The 20,666-nt window shown below is 53.4% G+C and overlaps 1 protein-coding gene across 1 annotated transcript; it reads right to left on the bottom strand.

Annotated features, from left to right (window-relative positions):
* Positions 1–1,719: 1,719 nt before the first annotated feature.
* Positions 1,720–15,393, bottom strand: LOXL4 (lysyl oxidase like 4). The gene is made up of 14 exons (XM_040992345.1): positions 15,114–15,393; positions 14,419–14,597; positions 13,346–13,551; positions 11,864–11,902; positions 11,503–11,722; positions 10,578–10,761; positions 10,249–10,403; positions 9,458–9,625; positions 7,939–8,101; positions 5,750–5,993; positions 4,718–4,833; positions 3,562–3,698; positions 3,066–3,177; positions 1,720–1,790 (listed from the first exon to the last, which is right to left on the bottom strand). Exons 1-14 carry the CDS (start codon positions 15,391–15,393, stop codon positions 1,720–1,722), a joined length of 2,274 nt encoding a protein of 757 aa, XP_040848279.1.
* Positions 15,394–20,666: the final 5,273 nt, after the last annotated feature.

Raw genomic sequence — 20,666 nt, 5'->3', positions numbered from 1 at the left:
TTTTCATCTCCTAGCCTTTCCAACCCCTGTTTCAGCCTTGAACCTGGGAAGGGTAACTGGGAAGTAGATAATAGGATAATACCTGATTTGAGAAACCTCCTGGAGTTGTCATGAGTACTTTATATGTCATGTGCTGTGAAAAAGGGTAGAGTTAATGTGCTGGCAACCACAGCTGCTCTTGTTTTCATAACGGTCCATAATGAGCCACCTTTATTGACAGTAGGGGGTCACACCTATAAGGATCATTTTTTTTTTTAAAGATTTATTTTTATTATTTTTTCATTGGAAAGGCGGATATACAGAGAGGAGAGACAGAGAGGAAGATCTTCCATCCGATGATTCACTCCCCAAGTGAGCGCAACGGGCCGATACTATGCCGATCCGAAGCCAGGAGCCTCTTCCGGGTCTCCCACGCGGGTGCAGGGTCCCAAAGCTTTGGGCCGTCCTCGACTGCTTTCCCAGGCCACAGGCAGGGAGCTGGAAGGGAAGCGGGGCTGCCGGGATTAGAACCGGCGCCCATATGGGATCCCGGGCGTGCAAGGCGAGGACCTTTAACCACTTGCGCCACCGCGCCGGGCCCAAGGATCATTTTTTAAATGTTTCTCAAAGGAAAAAGAAATCAAGAATCATGTCCAAGATGACCACGGAATTTTATACCTGAGCAAGAGCATAGTGCAGTCATGCCAAGCAGGGTAATGGCTTTTCCTTGGTTCAATCCTTGACTAAGCTAAATCTTCCCCCTTCTGATTTCTCCAGTCTTTCACCCCTCACTCTATTATCAGACCTGTATTCATGTTCCCATAGAGATGAGTGGCTTGATGGACCGATGTTCTCTCCGTTACAAAAACTCATTCAATGCAAAGTTCTTTGGTTGAGATCTGAAGTCTAGGCCAATCCTGAACCGCGTGGTGGTCCTGAGAGGGACCAGATCATCTTCAGGTCATACAAGACTTTGTTTTCCCCTTGATAGGGCCCTGACAGGGGCTGAGGTCCCTATTACCTCCACGGTCTTTCTGCTTAACCACCTTTTGCTGCCCTGCACAAAAGACCTGTCTGGCCATGAAGCTTGTCCCTCTCAAGCGCTCAGTAACTGGTGATGTTGTTCCATCAGGAGGTCAGGGTCTGCCTGAGGCCTAAGCTTTCATGGGTGGTAGGAACACCCCTGTGTGCAACAGGATAAAGTTAAGACTGCTGAAAAAACAGACTCTTAGTAGAGGGGAGTTCTGAATGGGGACCAGTACAGGGAGGGCTAAATGCATCAGCTTTGCTGGTACTTGTGACTCTGACACAGTGTTGCTCTGTGCTGCTAGCGGTGAGATAACCCCTTCTCCTGGTCTCCTGTGTATTCGAGTCCTCTCTTCTCAAATCCTCCAAGTCATTCACAAGGAACCACTTAGATGGGGCATTGGTCCTGAATCCAGAACTCTGGCAAGATCCAGGAAGGATTAGGTCTTGTGGAAGAGAAGCTCAGCTGTCCAAAGCATGGAGGCCATAGGCCACAGGCCCTTAGAGGAGAGAGGCCCATGGCTACCCTAAGGGAGCAGTACCATCCTGGTTTGGTCATCTTGACTTCAAAAGGCTTCCTGAGCAGATTCTTGGTGTCCCTTGGCCCCGGCCCCGTTGCCTGTGAATGAGGCATCTGTGAAGGACATGGCTCCAGTCAGCTGAGGTATCTGGTGTTGATATGTGGGCAGCAGCTAGGAGTGTGCAGGAATGGCTTCAGATGAGGTTGTTCCTGAGTCTCTGTTCCTGCTCCAGGGAGAGCTCTGCATTGGCTCGGTATGAATCTCCTGTGGGCCAAAGAAAAACAGCTGAGTGGCCCTGCAGGTCACAGCCCCATTCTGCCCAGCTTACCCTTAGAATCAGTGAGGCGCACACACACACACCATACATTCTATAGAGTCGGCCCTGGCCAGTGGTGTGCTTTCAGACCACCAGGAAGATTAGACTGTTCTGTGAGCAGGGTGCGGGTGGTACTGGTTCTTCTCCTTTGCCCACTCCCCCAGACTGATTTTTTGACTTTTACTCTATATTTTGAGCCCTAGAGGACATTGCCCTGGCTCCTTGTCCTTTGGCTTCTGAAGCAACAGCTGGAGGTTTAAGAGGATGAAAAGGGAGAGAGATTGGGCATTTCTTCCAGAAGCGACAATCTTGACTCCAGCTCCATCTTGATTCACCCTCTGTCCTGACTTGAGCCTTCTGTCTCCAGAAAACTCTTCACCCCTTGAAGCCCAAAAGGAGTGATAGTGTTTCACTCTTGAAAAAGAGGTTTCAACATTCCTTGTTTCCTTGGTTCCGTGCATTCCTCTGTAAGGAGTCCTTTCATGGGGCCAGCATTGTGGCACAGTGGGTGAAGCTACCACTTGTAGCACTAGCATCAAGTCCTGGCTGCTCCCTGCTAGTGCACCTGGGAAAGCAGTTGAACATAACCCAAATACTTGGGCACTTGCTATACATGTGGGAGACCTGGATGGGGTTTCAGGCACTTGGTTTCCATGTGGGCCAGCCCCAATTGTTGCAACCGTTTGGTGAGTTCGATGGCTGATACAAGAGATTCGTTCTCTCTCCCCCTCTCTGACTCTGTCTTCCAAAATGATAAATAAATTTTATTTTTTTAAACAAGTCTTCATTAAGTAACTCCAGACTCTGAGCTTCTTTTGTCTGATACTCTCAATCCTGCCCCTCTGTCCATGTTCCCTGTGTCTCATAGCCGAGGTAGTAACACAAACCACAGAGGAGGACTATGGAATGGTGTCAGCTTAGGAAGGAGGAGAACTGAGAGCATTCAGGAGAGGGGAAATAATTGGCTGGAAAATCTGACATGGCTTGAGCTAACAGTAAAGATTCTAGAACAGACTAGAAACAATTTTACAGGTACACACCCTTGAGGGCAAACAAGTGTAGGAGTAGCTTTTTGGTGAAGTCAACGGTCTGACCAGTTACAGAAATACACCTGTGAAGATGTCAGAAGAAATTCATCTCTGGCCTACCCTTAGCCTTTTATGCACACATACAGGTCACACCCAAAGAACATTTTAGAGTCTTACAAAGTGACTCAGAAATACCTGTGTGGCAGTTGTGCAACCAAACCCGGTGTCCATCATATTTACAGCGACATCGCATCATATTGTTGGAGAAATCGGACTCTGCCACCTCATATTTGGGGTTCACAACCACCTGGCATGGGGGGGCACAGTTGAAAAAGGGTGATTGATTTGATTTCTAGGTGAGTTGGCCAGGTGTAACATCTCCCACATCTCATGTTGTATGCACTTTGTGTGTTTCTGTTCTTTGCTTCATTAACATCACCGCAGGAATAGGTATTAAAATGCCTGTTTTACAGAGAAAAGCTGTGATCCTCGTAATGTCTGATGAACTAGAACTCAAACCCAGGTCCTTTGGATCCCGAGTGAGTGTTCTTTCCATGACAGCACAGCTCCTTTAAGTGACAGCCCTATTGGAGACGACATGGGAAGCTCTCTGCCCTCATTTATGTCAGGGAAAATGTGGGGATGTCTGGAGAAACTGAAGTTCCCGTGGGAAATTGCCTGGAATCCTTACCTGAAAGATATAGTCCCCCGGACCCACGTCCGTGATATCCACCCACTGGCAATCGATGTCATGCCGGTAGGTATCCCAGCAGCCGACAGTCACTCCCTGTTCTCCAAAGTTGGCACATGCATAGCGCCGCTGCAGTCCTGTAGGGAAGGGTGTAGCTGAGGCGCTGGGAAGCACTTGAGCCCAAGCACTCTGCTAGGTCTTTCAGGCTCTCATTTAATTTTCACACCAATTTGACCAGCTCAGTTCAGGTAGGCTTGGTTCACAGATTATATAAAGACCTGAGGCTTCATTAAACGACTGGCATGAATATTGGAGCCGACATTATTACTAACTGAAATCCAACACCACAGTAAGTCACCTCTGTGACAGATTGCTACTTTGGATGCTACAGTGAAAATCTCTTGTTGGTCTAGGAAATGTGATTAAAAGATTCCAGCGTAGTAGCCTAGTGGCTAAAGTCTTCACCTTGCATGCGCCAGGATCCCATATGGGCACTGGTTCATATCCCAGCTGCCTCACTTCCCATTTAGCTCCCTGCTTTGTGACTGGGAAAGCAGTAGAGGCCGGCCCAAAGCCTTGGAACTCTGCACCTGTGTGGATGACCTGGAAGAAGCTCCTGATTCCTGAGTTCGGATCAGCTCAGCTCTGGCTATTTTGGCCACTTGGGGAGTGAACCAGCAGAGAGAAGATCAATTCTGCCTTTCCAATACAAATAAATCTTAAAAAAAAAGAAAATTCCAGCCCTACTAGACTGATCAATGTATCTGTCTCCATCATTCAGTGCATCCAACCCTCTGAAGTTCAGTGTTCACCATGCCATTCCTGAGGGCTAGGAACTTTGGACATGCCAATCCAAATCAAACAAACTGTCCTCAGCAGAGATGACAGAGCCACAATTACTAGCTAACAAAGATGGTGTCAAGCATTTTAAAAGTGGTGCCAAGTGTGTCAGGAATTCATAGGAAGTAGAGACCTTTCATCTAAGATCTCGGGATGTAAAAAATGGGTGATTATTATTATTCGTGTCATTACCTGGAGTGCTGTTCCCAAGCCACATCACAGGGTGCCAGGGCCATTGGAAGGGGCTGAGGGGAGCCTGACCCCTCAGGGGCTAAGGGACATAACGAGGAGGATATGCTGACAAGAAGCTAGGTACCTGTTGGACAGTTTGTGTCTTCTAGACAGAAGCTGGCTTTGTGCCCCTCAGCCACCTTGGAGCCATTGAGAGTGAGTAGATCATAGTGGGTGAAGACCTCGATGCTGTGGTAGTGCCTGTGGAAAAGGCAGAGCCGTCAACCCGACATGATGGGAGTTGGCAGGGAAGACCGAGGCACTGGGCCCTGTCGTCACCCACCGTGGAAAGTGACAATAACAGGACATTGCGCTTCTCCCACTACACCAGGGTTGGTGTGGTCCACTACCTGCTTTGTTCCCATCACCTAATGCCTCGTAGGAGGAAGGGACGCCTGGCACAACTGGCCGCAGAGCTGGACTCCTGGCAGGGGAACTCTGTTCCCTGTGAGCCTGGGACTAGACTGCTGCCATTGACTCCAATCCAGCTGTAATGACAGCTCTGTTCATGCTATGAGGAGGAAGGTGCCTGTTGGTTTCGGGCAAGGCCAGGTCCCCAAGTCTGCCCATTTTCCACCCACAGCTGTGTATTCTCTCCTCCTGTCAGGCCTGGAGTCTCCTGATAGGAAAGAATGTTCACTGTTTCCTTTTTAGTACCTGCCTGTTAGTGCCTTTCTCTCTGCACTTGCCTTGCTGCTGCAGGAACCAACACATTTCTCTGCAGAGCCAGGGTCCTGGATGGTGTATCTGTTTTTGAGCCTCCCGCTTTCTGCAAGTTCTTGCTTTGTTCACCTGGCTTCTAAAGACAAGGCCTAAACCCAACATAAGGGGGAAAAAAAAACTGTTCAATACTGTTCTGAATGAGCACAGCTTCTAGCAGTATCCTCAGCGGGACACTGTTGAGGGAAACAACCCTCGTGCACATCATCAACATGGTTTCATCCAGGTAAGGCAACACATGGAGAGAACCAGCAGATGCTACTCTAATTCCCTGACTGCCTGCCTGGACAAGGTCAATATGTCTGGGAAGGAAGACTGATCCAGAGTGCACACTCCTCCCAGGAAAATGTGCCTTTTCATGTCCTTAGCCCTCTACAGCCAAGAAGTAGGCAGACACCTGTGGCACTGGTGCCAAATCCAGCTGTGGCGGCCAGTCTTGGGACGGAAATCAGCTCGGCCCAAGTTGTAAATCTGGGATGAGAAGCGCAGTAGTCGTCGGTGCCCGTACGGCCAGTCCATGTGGTCAGCCGACTGGGAGAGGCATTTCTCCTCGTGGGCACAATACAGCAGGCTGAGCGGACGGTCTTCCAGGTAGGCTGTCTCCTGTACTAGCTGGGCGTTCATCACCAGGTCCGGAGCACCTGGGCGGCACAGAGTGGCAGTGAGACCAAGGGTAGGAAAGCAGTCAATCCTGATCTGTGTGGAACACAGGCTCGTCCCCAGACTAAGTTCTCTGGGAGGTCTCTGGACAAAAGGACAGTTTAGGATTCAGGAGATGAGTTTTAGTAACAACAGAAGGAAAAACCAATCACTCTAGCCTAAGAGGTGCCATGGTTAAGCTTGCTGGCCTCAGAGCCAGGCTCCCTGGGTTTATTCTGGCTTAATTTCTGACTCTGCCATTAACGAGCCCTTGTAACTGTTTAGCCTTTTTGTCATTTTTGTTATCTGTAAGATACAGATCATGATCATGCTATTGATAGGGTAATACCTATGATGTGCTTAGATCAGTGTCTGGCCTACAGGAAACATGCAGTTAGTTTGAGCCAGTATTTCTGTGTAAATGTTTTTCAGCCTATAAAAATATCTCATCGCATCCTGGCAGGCCTGCTGCTGCCCAGCTTGGTGTTTCTCAGGGTCTCAGTTCCTTTAGTGTAAGCCACCGGGAGAGAGCAACGGAGGGCGGAAGGGAGAAGAAGGGTCTGACCCTGCCTGCTCTAGTCTATCCTGCAGCTCCCAGGTCCGTGCTGACTCCAGGGCGCCTGTTCTGACTTGATCATCCCAGCTGGCCCATCACAGCTCTTCCTAGGCATCCTGGGCATTTCTGAAGCTTCCCTGTGCCGGTGCCTGGGGCAGGGGGCTCAACATGGGGCTCAGCAGGCAGCTCAGGGCCTCGTCCTCTGTTTCCCCTGTTTCAGGGACCCCTGCCCTCCCCTAAAGCCACATGGGTCTCTACCGTCTCTGGGCCTCCACGTGTCACAGAAGTGTGCAGCAGCGAAATTGTTGGAACAATTATTACTAAATACCTAAATAATACTAAATACCTAAATATTACTAAATATTAAATAATACCTGAATTATTACTAAAAATGCTGTCAAATTTTTCATGACATGTGTTGGAGAGAGTCAGGATATGCCCACTGACCCTAGAGTTCCTGAGGGGAAGGAGGAGGGCTTTCAGGGAATGAGCAAGTCAAAGAAGGAAATGAGGAAAGTCAGAGGGGCAGAACGGGTGACTATGGAAGCTGAGATACCCAGCTGCTGGCAAACATGAAACACATTCAAAAAAGCTGCCACCTCAGAGGGTGTAACAGGCAAGGATGTCAGGTTCCCAGGGGGTGGTCCTCCTGTGCCTGGGAGGCCCACTCTCAGGCCAAGGGTGCATTGTGTGGCCTGGTGGTCTTTCCAGGCTGAAGTGGACAAATGTTAAGTCTGGCTGTGAAGGTTAGGTGGCCACTTGGGTTGGGGCCAGCCCATGGCCTTCACACTAAGCCTAGTTATCTTGGACATGATTGGCAGATGTCAAATAGGTGCTGCTGCCCTGAGAATCTGTGCGTGGGGAGGGGAATCATCTGTGCCACAAATGGTCTCGCCCTAAAGCCTTTGTGATAAATCCCACCACTCCGGGAGAAAACACAGTCGGGCCTTGGGTGGCTGGGGCCCCTCATGTTTGCTATCTTCCACAACAATTTTCAAAACTTTTTCCTCACCACAATAAATTTTCTGTTGTAACCCAACACACACACATGACCCCAAGAAAAAAAACACCACCATTACCAAATATACTCATGTTTTCTATTCTGTTTTGCAACTGTTGGCCATAACCTTGGAGTTGGGAAAAAACAAACAAACAAAAACAAAACAAAACAAACTTTTGTGTCCTTACATTTTCACCTACTCTATTTTCATTCTCACAGTAACTCTAAGAGGTGGCATGGCAGGGCTTGTATCCTGATTTAACAGGTGACTTAGCCGCACACCATGGGGAAATGGCAAAGCTGGTGATTCTGCTGCCCTGCTCTGCCGCCATGGAGCTAAGATTGGCATGGAAGCCCCACCCCACCCCGGGAAGCCCCTCCCATTACTCACTGTTGGTGCAGGAGACTCCAGCTGAGAAGCGCCCGCTGCCATGGGAGCAGTGCACTGGGCCGTGCCTCTGACACTGCTGCAGAGCCTGCTCTGTGCCCAGGCAGCTCACCCCACTCATCACCACTTCTCCAGCCCCTGGGCTCCCCTGCCAGTACCAGGTATCCTAAGGAAAGAGGATCACCCCGTCAGAGCCGAGCGGAACCTCTGGAATCATCTCTCTGGCACTTCCATGAGGCTTGGATCTCTTTAGAACACTCTGTCTGGAGCAGGCCCAGCCCTTCCTGAACATCCTGAACCCCAAGGAAGCCCTGGCCAGTTCATGTCACACTGGGAATCCCTGTGATATCAGAAAGCTCTTCATGTATGGAGGCAAAAGTCCTGTGAGCGACCTCCATTTGGCCCTGACCCCAACCCTCTTCAGGGGACAACCCTTTGCTATTGGAAGAGGACAAACGTGTGCCTTCCTCACATGCCCAGATGCTGTATTCCCCTCTTCCTCACGCTGCCCACACTATTGGCTGTGCTCTGGGTTGAGCCCAGTTCTCCAGGTGAAATCTGCCCAAGCACTGGCCGGCAGCCCCAGGAGGGTACAGAGCCTGGGTTTTCTCCATTACAGCCGCGCCCCTTGGTTTGTTCACTGGGACTCTTTGGGTCTATCCACTTATTTCTTCCCAGGTTGCCATTAGCTTGCTGCAGTCCAACATTGTTTTTTCATGCCTCCTGAGTATGCATCCCTTCCTCCGTGTTAGTCTCAGCTGTTTTCCAAACAGAGGAAAAAAGGCATTTAAAAAGCTAAAGTGCAGGCTTTGAATGGTCTTCCTCCTCTCCACCTGTCTGCTTCATACCTCTCTCCCCCTAATTTCTTCAATCAAATCAAGCTTTCCCCAAGTACAGGGTCTTTACCTGGGCCAACTATTCCTGCTCTTCCCCTGTTTATCGGTAGCATATACCTGATTGTGTGAACATTTTATTAACGACTGCCTCCCTCAGTGGACAGCATGCTCTGTGAGGCAGGGACTATATCTTGTTTACCACAGAATCCCCAGCACCCAGCATTACATCAGCCCATAGTTTTACTCAATAATGAATTGTTGGGGCCAATGTTGTGGCATAACAGGTAAAGCTGCTGCCTGCAATGCCAGCATCCCATGAGTGCTGGTTTCAGCCCCAGTAGCTCTACTTCAATCCAGCTCCTTGCTACTGGCCTAAGAAAAAGCAGTGGAATATGGCCCAAGAGTTTGGGTTCCTGCATCCACATAGGATACGGGAAGCTCCTGGCTTCAGTCTGGCCTGGTCTGGCCATTGGGGTATGAGCTAGCAGATAGAAGATTTCTGTCTCTTCCTGTCTATCTCTGTAACTTTGCTTTTCAAATAAATAAATAAATATTTTTAAAAGAAATTTAAAAAATCATGAATTGTTGAATGAATAGGTGAAGGGCCAACAGCTCCAGAAGAAGTTTTGACCCTCTTGATCTAGGAGACTCATACTCTGTAGAGAAAGAGCGAGACAGGAACCTACCTTGATGGCATGGTTGGCAAAACCTAGGCCAAGCTGTCGGCAGACCACCATGGCTTCACTGAGTCCCCAGTGGTCACTGCACACAGTTCCCCAGCGCTGGACACCGTTCACCTCCACCTGTACCTCCACGATGCCTTCTTCAGGGCTACGCCCACCAGCCAGGCGCACCTGCAGTGGTCACAGGTAAGTGAGCCATGGGAGGGCCTGAGTGAGAACACAGGCCTGTGAGCTGATTCCTGCTCAAGCCACCTCACTGCGGGTACCCAAGACTGGACCGTTCTCTGACTTGTGTCTTCCATAAAGGAAGGGCGGTGTACTAGCTAGTCTGTATGTTCCCCCTGTTACAGCAACCTGACTTGAATTACTTGAGCAAGGGGCTCTTGCTGTCCTACCAGAAGTCCTACCACACATGAAGATTCAACTACAAAATGGTTTCATGTCCATCTCCTCCTGTCCTCCTCCCCCCACAGTGATCCCATGAGAGAGAGGTAGCCCCATTTTACAGGATACCAGTGACTTGCCCATAGCAACCCTGAGCATCCCATACAGCTCTGGTACTGCCAGCTGTGGCACTCTCCCCTAGTCACTTTCTTACCTTTACAGGGCCCCTGAAACAGCAAGTGGGAATGTGTGACACTGGCAGAGTTCAGGGGTCCCCTGACATCTCTGAGACCGTGGGCACGGTCAGGTTGGACTTCCAAGGAAAGCAGACTGTTTCCAAGGGAGCCCCTCTGTGCTAGCACGACCCTCTGCTGGGTCCATGCGGTACCTAAGGCCAGGCTCGGTCCTACCTGGTTCTGGAAACCCACGTCGGGGATGTTGCACTTGACGGCAGCATCGTTCTCATGTTGACAGCCATTCTGGGACCCTTCGAGGGCCAGGCAGTCACTGAGGGTACGCTCGTATCCTCTGCAGCGCACCTCGCTCAGGTGGATGGGCCCCAGCCCTGTGTGGAGAGAGGTGCAGGGAGGCTCCAGCCTTAGAGCTCCATGCCTGTGGCTTCCCCTCCAAAGAGCAGGGTATTCTCCTGTCCTGGGCCCTGGCATCCCAAGGCCACCAACAGCTAGAGCAGTAATACAGTCAGATTCTTCCCCACCCCAGGCTGGGCCCCCTCACTCACCTTGGCCCAGTTGGGCCCCAAAGAGAGCCTCTCGAGCTGAGCCAAAGCCAAGCTGCCGGCACACGACGCTGGCAGACACGAGATTCCACCTGTGGTCACAAACTGTGCCCCACTGGCGGTTCAGGAGCACTTCCACTCGGCCCTCACCCACATGGGCCCCGGAGCGCAGGCGCACCCGCAGCTCCTGGGGGAGGAAATGTGCTTCAGTGAGGGCAGTCAGCAGGGGCTGAGCCACCACGGCCAGGGTAGGGCCTCTAACTACCTACAACGGTCACCTGGAATACCATTTTTCTCCACCCTGTTCCTTCAATGACAGTTAAATACCCCAGGGTCATCAGTGTGGTACTAGATGCTTCTATAAACACCTCACTAGCACCTGTCATCTGCTTTAAAAGAAAAAAAAAGGATTTATTTGAAAGTTAGAAAGTTAGAGTTATGGAGAGAGGAGAGAGAGGGTGCATGCCATCTGATGCTTCACTCCCCAGACAGCTACCATAGTCTGGGGGCTAAGTCAGGCTGAAGCCAGGACCTTCAGTTGGGTCTCCACATGGCTGGCAGGGACCCAAGAATTCAGGCCATCTACCTTCCTGTGTGCATTAGCAGGGAGCTGGACCACAAGCGGAGCAGCTGGGATGCCAGTGTGTCACAAGCAGCAACTTAACCTGTTGCACTACAATGCCAGCCCACTTTTCTGACACCAATAGGCTGCTGCTGTAATTTAATGATTTTTTGTGTGTGGTTGTATTTTATTCTTGGTGGGTGGTGTTCACACTTTTAGATAAAGTCACTTTTAGATAAAGTGCAAGAGTGTACTCTTTTATGACCTGATCTCCTCCTCTCGATTCAGCTGTATTCTCTCCTGTCTGTCCCAGATCCCCCCATAGCCCCAGCAGCCCCCAAACCCTTAGGGCCCCTTGCGGCTCACCTCTTCCCTGGACTCCTTGCGCCGAGGCTTTGCCTTTGCGGAGCGGAAGCGGGGCCCTGCCACACAGTTGACCACAGCATGCATGCCTCCTGGGCAGGCCGGCCGCAGCTTGTCCCGCGGTGGAGCCACCTGCACTTGGCAGTTGGCCATGTGAGGCTCTGTGCCCTGACAGTTTACTCGGTGGATCCAGAAGGAATTCTTACTCGACAGGCCCTTCAGCCTGCAAGAGAGGGGTGACTGAAGGTGGAGGAGGGGCTGAGGGAAGAGCTTCCCAACTGCAGGAAGGTCAAGCTGGGGGCGCAGAGATGCCCCCTCAATCCCATACCCCTTGGCATCCTCCCCTGCGGGTGTAACTCCTCACCTAGACTTGGGATCCTTCATCTTCAGATTCCAGACTTTCCTGGGGTGAGAGAAAACGGATGAGGAGGGGAGGGGTGTGGAAGTCCCTACCCTCCGGGCTTCTTACGTCATCCTTCCATTTACATCACACTTTGTAGTACGTTGACTTGGTCATAAATCTTACTTTAATACTGAGCTTCATACCAATCCTGGTAAGTAGCCACTCCACAAATAACAATGATCCCATTTTACAGGGAAGGCAAGCAGGGTCCCCCTCAGCTAAAGTGGGTCTCTTTTTCTCCAGACTGCCCCTTGGCCAGGCAACTCAAGCTTGCCCCGTCCAGATGCAAGGGGACCTTCATGGAATGTCCTGAAATCAGGGGCCAGGGAAAGGTCCTTTGGGGACAGGTGGCAGTTGAGGGCCTTGCTTGGGGTGGGAGTGAGAAAGCTGCCACCCGGAGGACACCCAGGCTGTAATCATAGCTGCCCTTGTCATGGGTAGTGTGGTGAGTCAGCAGGACCCAGCTGTGCAATTACCCAGTAGTGAGGAGGAGCAGCTAGGGGCCTGCGTCACAGTCCTCCCCAGGGTTGGTGCCACGTGGCAGCCCCTCACCCCCTTTCTCTAGTCACACAACTGAGCGGCAAGGGCTCCCAATGCCCTAAATGTACCGTGACAACCCGAGGTGGGTGAACTGAGGTGATGGGGAGAGTTCGCACGCGTGTGGAGCTTCTGCAACTATGAAAGTGACTGTCATTTGTAGGGCTGATGCAATCTACTGTGGCAATGCAGTCCTATTTCTGACAGTTTATGCCTCCTCTCCCCAAAGCCGCCCCGCCACTTCTTGCTAACATGCAGTCCAATCACAGCCTGAATCAGAGCAGAAGACATGAGGGCCAAGTGGAGAACATCCCCAGTGGAATGGCTAATCAATGTCATACCAAAGGCCCCCAGCTAGTTACTGGCAGAGTTGAGACCAAAATATAGTAGGCCTAGGGGGTAGCTCTGCAAGTGTCTTCAGGAAAAATCTAGCTTTTGAATCAGGAACATGGCACTGTGCACAGTTCCCAGTGTCAGAGTGTCCTGTGCATGGCCACTTGTTTCTTTGTGACTGGTAAATACCGTTTGTTTTCTGCCTGGGCCTAGGTCTCTCCCAGGGTCTGTCCTATCAACAACTAGCCTGTTTGTCTCCCCCTTCCACACCTGCTCAGTGTCCTGCCCCAGAAACCCACACCTGCCAGCCCAACCTGCCAACCCTCACTGAACCCCATAGGGTCTCAAGGCCACCTACACATGCACATTCACACCTTAACTCTTACACACGTGCTGTCACATACTCATCACACATGTGCAGAACTCCTGCACATTCCACACAACTCACACATACACTCATGGGCATATCGCATGCCAACACTCATACACACAAATGCACACACCTCACAGACTTCTATGCATGTACATGTACTCCCAGCCAGCACCCTCTAATCCCACCACCCTCTCTCTTACCTGTAGTAGGGGCTGTTGACAGGCACCTCGCTGGGGAAGCCCAGCATCCCACACACCACCCTGCTGTTGTTCATGGTCCAGCCGTGGTCACACACCTGCCGCCAGTGGCCCTCGTACTTCACCTCCACGGCACCCTCGGTCACTGGAACGCGCCGCTTGGCACTAGCAAGGATGGGCTTGAGCCGTACCTCCTCCAGCCGCCGGCCCTGCAGGGCACAGTCACCATGGGCCCAAGGGTCCCAGCCCTTCCTCTGAGCTCCTTCAAATTGTCACTCAGGAAAGTGGGTGGCAGGGTGGTAGGGGTAAGGGACAGGGCTCAAACCATTCACCTTGGTTCCTCACTGGACAGGCCAAGGAACAGAGAAGGGAGAGGTACTCTTGGAAAGCCACATGTTGAGTAAGTAACAAATGTGTTTGTGTGGGACCATTCCTATTCCTCAAATATATTAAACTGAAGGGTAGCAGATGGTCCTGTGTTGGCACTGGATCAGGATGGGAGACCCTATAGTCGGGGAGGTTTCTGCTGGGCTTAGAGAGGGGCCAGCTGGAGAGAACCAAGATGGGCACAGAGAGCTGCTCGAGAACTCCAGCAGGATCCTATGGCCCAGAAATCCCACCCCCAACCCTAGTCCCGAGTGACCTGAACCAGTGAAGTGTCTCCCACCACGGGCTGGGCCACTGGCCTTAGGCTGCAGGCTGCCTGGTAGCAGAGGGTGGGAGCCAGAGCCCTGCCCTGCCCACTCCTGTTGTTTGGCTTGAGCTGTTTTTAGCTTGGGTTGTTTGTGCTGGGAAGAGGCAGCAATTGTGGCCAAGGCTTGTGGGTGAAGCAGCCCCCTCTCCGCTTCTGCCTCCCTGATGGGGAGCAGCTTCCGTGGTTCCCAGTAGACCCTGACGCCCTGCCCTGCCTTCTACCCAGGTACCTGTTCCTGGCCAGGGCCCCCACGATGCTGCCTGGCCCATGCTCTGCTCTCTTTACTCTTTCTTTGTCCTTCTTTCTCCAGGCTTATCATCCAACAGACTCTGTCGCCTGGTCCCACATTTGGCTCAGGCCTGAGCCTGAACAGCTTCCTCACCTGGGGCCCAAGGGCATTGGAGACCTTCTCAGAAAAGTAGCCTCGCTGGCGCTTGGGGTGGCACACCACCCCAACATCTTCTGAGTGGCTGCAATCGTTGATACCCCAGCCGTTAGACCCACACTGGTCCAGGGAGCTCTCTGTGCCCAAACAGCGCACGTTGTCCAGCCAGATGGGTCCTGTTGGGGAGGGCACGGGTGGTGCTCAAGGATGAGCTCTGCCTCCTAGATCAGACCCCACACATAGAAAGTGGGGTTCAGGAGGGTTGATGGTCCCCCTGGAGTCTTAGAATTCACACCCTGCCTACTGCCTCTTTTTAGCATCAAGTCCTATGAAATCTGTTTACCAAAAATTCGGGTCAATGTAGTGGCTCACCTATACCCTCATCCATCCATCCATCCATCCATCCATCCATCCATCCATCCATCCATCCATCCACCCATCCATCCATCCATCCAGTAAGGTTTGCTAAGCATTCAGTGCATGCCAACTTTTATGATAAGAAATTTAGAGGTGATGATGGTGATACTGATGATGCCTTATTTTAAGGTCATCTGCAGCTGGAGCTGAGGAAGGCCTCACGGAGACCACTTGAACTGGTGTTAAAGAACAGATGGGTGGGTATCCAATATGCTCTGTTGGAGGTAAAGTGAGCCCCACCCAAGAGAGAAACCTGCTGTCCACCAGTCACTCACCTTCCCCTTGGCCATACTTGGCACTGTGGGCCCAGGTCAAGGCAGCCTCAAACCCCAGTTGGCGGCAGGCCACTGTGGCCTCCTGGAGGGCGAAGTCATCATCGCACACTGTCCCCCACTGGCCCTGGTGCAGCACCTCCAGGCGGCCCTCCTCTGGCCTGCTCCCTGGGCCCACCAGCCGGAGCTTTGCTGTGCCCAGTGACTGTGGATTGCTAGGAGGGGCTTGGTTTAGCAGCAGCAGCAGGAACAGGGGCAAGGTGGTTGGTAGGGACCACATCATGGCGGCTTCAGTCAGTTGGGGCCAAGGCACCTGTGGAATAAACATGACGGATCACCACTCTACCCCGAGCATAGACCTCTGTGGCACACACAGGTTGGAAGAGCAGTTTGCCTACCCCTCCCCATGGGTGTGAGATGCCCAGCTGCGCTATCCCGATCAGGTGTGCAAATGTTCCCTTCATGATAGACTAGTGCATGGACAACTGAATAGGAAAGGCTTATTTGCTGGGCAAAGCTTTCAAACTTTATCTCTAAAGTAAAGTTGGAAAGCTCTTTGGGCTCAGGTACCCAATGACATCCTCCAGCCATGGCTGTAGGTACCACTGAGTATAGGGGTGGTATCTGACTCAGAGAGGGCAGGGCTGAGTGGAGTGGACTTGTCTTGGAAGGATCCACATGGGGCTGAGGAGTGGAGGCCCATGGGGTTGGGGACTGTGTGCTGTGTCTCCAGCACCCAGAGTGGTGCCAGGTGTGGAAGCAGGAACTGGCTGCATAGATGGGTTGTGGCATAATACGGTGCTAAAGACTGTAGACTGGGGGGTCAGACTGCCTGCTTTCATGTCCCTGGAGCCCTGTGCCACACCCTCCAGCATCCCATTCTCCCCCTCCCCAGGGCTGTGAACTGCTGCCATGGCATTCTCACGACAAACTTTCTCCCCACTGGGTACCCTCCTGGGCTCCCTTTCCCAACTTAAAAACTGTTTTCTTCATGTCACTCCTTGCTCTGAGTCCCTGGAGCCTGTCCCCACAAGCAGCGCTCATGTTTCTATCAGGAACAATGCGGTTTTCTTAATTTTTAAAGTTAATACAGAGGTCATCAATAGTCTCAGAAACAAACACACAGGGTGCAAAGTGAGAGCTTCCAATCAGTCATGACTGTTGCTCTCTGCTGCTTCACGGTTCCGTTGCCTCCTCTGAGCTTCCCTATGAAGGAGGGGGACAGCCTGGGACAGGCCCAAGCTAAAGTTGCCTTGAGTAGGGACATTCCCCAGAAAACAAGCAAGGAGGGGAGGGTTGGCTGAGGGCCCCCAGCTGCCAGGATGCAGTGGTCACATGGGGTCTGGACTGAGCAATGGCCCCAGGCCCCAGCACCCTCGGGAGTCAGGAAGCTCTGGCCCTTCCCTCACAGGGTTGCGAGCCTGGAGTCAGGGGTCTCCTTGGTGAAGTCTCAGCTGTGATACATGTAAAATTAGGGGTGGCAGTGGTATTGGGGAATTCCTCCACCTGGATTGTTTGGGAAGGGCTGCACAGGTCCACCCTGGCTTGTAGCTTCAGTGTCCACAGCTTGGAGGCTGGAGACAGTTCCAGGTCAGGAGCTTCCCTCCCCACCAGGGCTGGGCTTCTGTTTCAAGGCCCTGGATTCCAGGCCAGGGCAGTCCCCTTTCCTGAAAAGCCACCAAGAGGTGGACAGGCAGCAGCTGGCACTAGAAGTCAGGTGCACTCAGAGGGAGCCCCTCTCCTTGGCCTTTCCCAACTGCAGTACTCCCGTTGTCTCAAATTTGCCTTCTCACTATGTCCCCCAAGCATTGTGTGCATCACCCAGCTGTCACACCTGTGCCCTCATTCTCCTACCTGGAGTACCCTCCCCCTCTAACTCAGGCTGTTAAGCTCCCAGCAGCTGTCAGCACCCAGTTCAAACACCCCTTCATAGAGACCTCCCCTAGCTTCCTAGCACTTTGTGTGTGGGCTTCCTAATGCCACACACCTGTTCCCTTAGGCCTGGGCACATGAGGGGACCCGGCTTGCAAAGTCAGCCGGAGAGAAGGAAGCAGCCTCCACAGCTGACAGTTGCTTTCTGAAGGGAAGCAAGAGCATGATGAGCGAGGGAAGGGTGGGGGGTGCAGTAGAGAAGGAGGTGAGGATAATGATAAATGCAGAAATATTGACTGAATCCTTCTTTCCCCTTTACAGATGAAAAAAATGGGAAAAATGAGACGTTCATTGCCCACGCAGGATTCAAATCCAAGCAGCCTGGCTACAAGCTGGATTTCAAACCCATGCGGGGAGAGGAAGAACAAGAAAGGGAAGCTGGGAGCTGAATGAAATTCCACCCTGTGACTGGCTGATTAAGGAGCCCGGCGGTGGTGTTAGGGTGCTGGGGTGAGTGCCAGCACCCAGTGCCACCAAGTGACAGTCCCGGGATGCTGCCAGCTCAGGCGGAAGTGGCACCTGCTGACCTGCGCTGGGGCTCTGGTCTGGGAGGGAGGGCTGCAGGCGGGCAATAGCCCAAAGGTGTTGAACATAGATCCTGAGGGTGCTTTTCTGGGGCGGGGCAGTCCCCCACAACCCCTTCCCTGAAGCTCCTTGGGTATTCAGCCCGTTATCCTGTTTGGTAGCACTGCCACTTTCCAGGCTGGAAACTGCAACGCTTAATTCCTCCTCTCACCCCAGCACCGCCTGCCCTATTCTGGCCTTTGTTGTCCCAGTCACAGGAGCGGACACCTGAACCACCTTGGCCTTCCCCAGCCCCTCCCTGGGTAGGAAGGCAGAGAACACAGCCTGTTCTCCAAGCAGGCGCACAGGCATCAGAGATCAGGGCGCGGGCCACCCACCAAGCTCCCCAGCTCAGTCGCAAGGGGGCCAAGCCGGCCGCGCACGGGACTCCATCCCTACCAGCCCCCAGCCTCCAGCCTCCAGAAACCCTCAGAGAGACAGAAGGATGGACAGGCAGCACAGCAAGAGGCAGACCCAGGGGCCAGCCAGGCTGGGGCTCACCGGTGGAACGTGGACGGTCCAGGGCTGGGCCGGGTGGAGCGGCGGGAACGGGCCTCCCGGGGCGCCCCGGGGCCCTTTTATCTGCCAGTCTCCGTGGCCCTCAGCCCCCAGCCGGCCCCGGCCAAGGCCCCGCAGGCACCGCCCCCGGGCGGGCCACGAGTGGGCGGGAGTCTCGCCCGGCCGGCCCTCCGCCAGGGACAGGACGCCCCAGCGGGACAGGAGGCAGCGCGGGGGGCTGGGGAGCCCGCCCGGGAAGTCCCCGACTGGGGAGTCGCGGGGGGGAACTGCTGGGGGCCGAGACAGCTGCTGCTTCTCTGAGCTCCCTGGAGCCCCCAGTGCAGCGGGAGGGGCTGAGGGGCTCTGCGTTCCTGAGTAGCCCGTGAGTCCCGCACCTCCTCAACCCGGCGACGAGCCCACCCGCTGCATCCCGAGCAGGTGCGCACAGCGCCCTTGCAGCGGGAGCGCCTTTCTGCCAGTGCCTGAGACCTCTGAGTGTGGTCTCTTAGGACCATGGGGACGCGGGTGGGGAGTGGCTCCCCCAGGGCGTATCCAGTAAGTAGCAAAGCCGTTAACAACTCCTCTGCACCCCTCACGGGATTGGATGAGAATCCTCTGGCTGATGATGAGTGAAAGGGAATGGGTACCCTGTGGGGTAGTAGGCTGTGAAAAAAAAAAAGTGGAAATGGCTGAGACAGGGTAGTCCCAGAACCAGTTTCTTTCCTACAGTTTTGGTCACCCCAGTGCCTCAGTGACTGCATCTCTTAAGTGGGCAGAGGGTACCAAGTTTTCTCCTCAGGCTGGGACTGGTCTAGTCCTTTTGCCCACACCTTGCCTGAAAGTTCTTCCAAAGAACTCATTCATTCAGTAAGCTGTTATTGATGTTCTCCTGTGTGCTGGGTGCTGGGAGGGGACCTCCTCAATCTGATGGGGGAGGCAGAGTATGATAAGGGGCAGTGTGGCAAGGTGGGCTTTTTTGGTCCCTGGGTGATGATCTGGTCACATTGACCCTGCTGCAGGGGGACCTGCTGCCCACCTCTGGCCGCTCATGTCTGAGATGTCCTCCCAATGCTCCCGCCCTGTCCCAGCTGGGCCCAAAACATTCCCTGGGATGAATCAACAGGAAAGAATGCTCCGAGCCCCGGGTCAGTGGCAGCGGCAGCAGCCCAACTCCTCCCCCAGGGACAATGAAGCGGCTGTGGACCAGGGTGCCAGGTATGCCTGGGCCCCCTCCCCGTGCCCAGCCACCTCTCATGCCGAGCCAGGAGCAACACAGAGGGCTGGGAAACCTGGGCTCTGCTTGCTGCCAATCACCCACCCAGGCCTCCCGGCTCAGGACTAAAAATACCCTGAACCCAGGAGCTGGCATCCGGTAGAGTTCAGAGAATGAATGGACGTTGCCTGGAGGCCCTTCAGCTGGCAGTTCTGCGGACAGAGGCTGAGGCTGGGGCCAGGGGAGGGGGCTCTGTTCAGGGGTCACTGTGAGTCCCTGGCCTGGAGAAGTGAAGAGTCTGGGTGTCAGGTGGGTTTTTCTCAGCAAGGTCACCATCCACATGTCCTTCCCTGCTGCTGCTGCTGCTGCTGTGGGTTCCGGGGGCGATTTGGTACATCTCCTTTAGCTTTGACTTGACTGGGGCCCCCTGCCAGCCTCTCTGTGCCCTGCCTGGCCAGGGACAGGTCTGCTTTTCTCAGAGATGTGGGAGCAGGGCCTGGCACCAGGCAGGTGCTCGGTCAGGGCTCCTGGACTGGATCAGTGAGCCTAGTGTGCACAGAGCTCTGCAGGTCCTGGGGGCTGGGGGACAAGCCAAGTATGATCTCCACCTTGTCCTTAAGGAGTAGACTGAGAGGTGGCGTGTGTGTGTGTGTACAGATCTACAACCAGCCAGCAAAGAAAGGTGTGGTCGCAATACAGGTGGGGAGCAGGTGCTCTGGGTATCAGTTCATCTCAGTGCTCGAAGACTCACCGACAGTATAGTGAGCACCTGCCTTTTACAGAGAAGGAGCACAGCAGAGGGCTTAGGGGACTTGGCCACAGTCACAATGCGGCATAAGCACAGACTGTGAGGCCATACAAGGCAGGTCCTGAGAGTCAGGGGCCGCACGGGGGTGCCTGGTGCCTTGAAGGATAGGTCTGATGCTGGGTGGCCAGAAGGAATTATGTGTTGCAGTGGCAGACTGTGCTACACTGCCCTGCTCGCATCCCTCAGCCAGTCCTCAGGGACCAAGTACCAGCACCCACCCATCTCCCCTTCCCAGGGGGCGGGCCGCAGGCAAGCTGCAGGAGCAGCTGGGGCCTCAGCAGCTATCCATACTCTGTGCTTGCCTTACTTTCCTGGGGACCCAGTACCAAAGAAATTGTCCAGGTTGGGCATTGAGCACTGGAGCTCTGCTTCTGTCCCGTGCCGCCTCAGGCAGGTCATTTGGCTGAGCCCACGCTGCCACTGCTTCCTGCGTCCGGATGTCCTGCCTGTACATCCCACCCTTCTGACATCCAGTACCACTTGCACTCCAGCTCCCTGCTAACGCACCTGGGGAAGCAGTGGAAGACGACCCAAATCTTTG

The sequence above is a fragment of the Ochotona curzoniae genome, unplaced genomic scaffold (assembly GCF_017591425.1).
Source record: "Ochotona curzoniae isolate NIBS_2020 unplaced genomic scaffold, NIBS_Ocur_1.0 contig_66, whole genome shotgun sequence".
In the NCBI taxonomy this organism is placed as follows: Eukaryota; Metazoa; Chordata; class Mammalia; order Lagomorpha; family Ochotonidae; genus Ochotona; species Ochotona curzoniae.
This window is presented reverse-complemented; position numbering and strand designations above follow the sequence as displayed.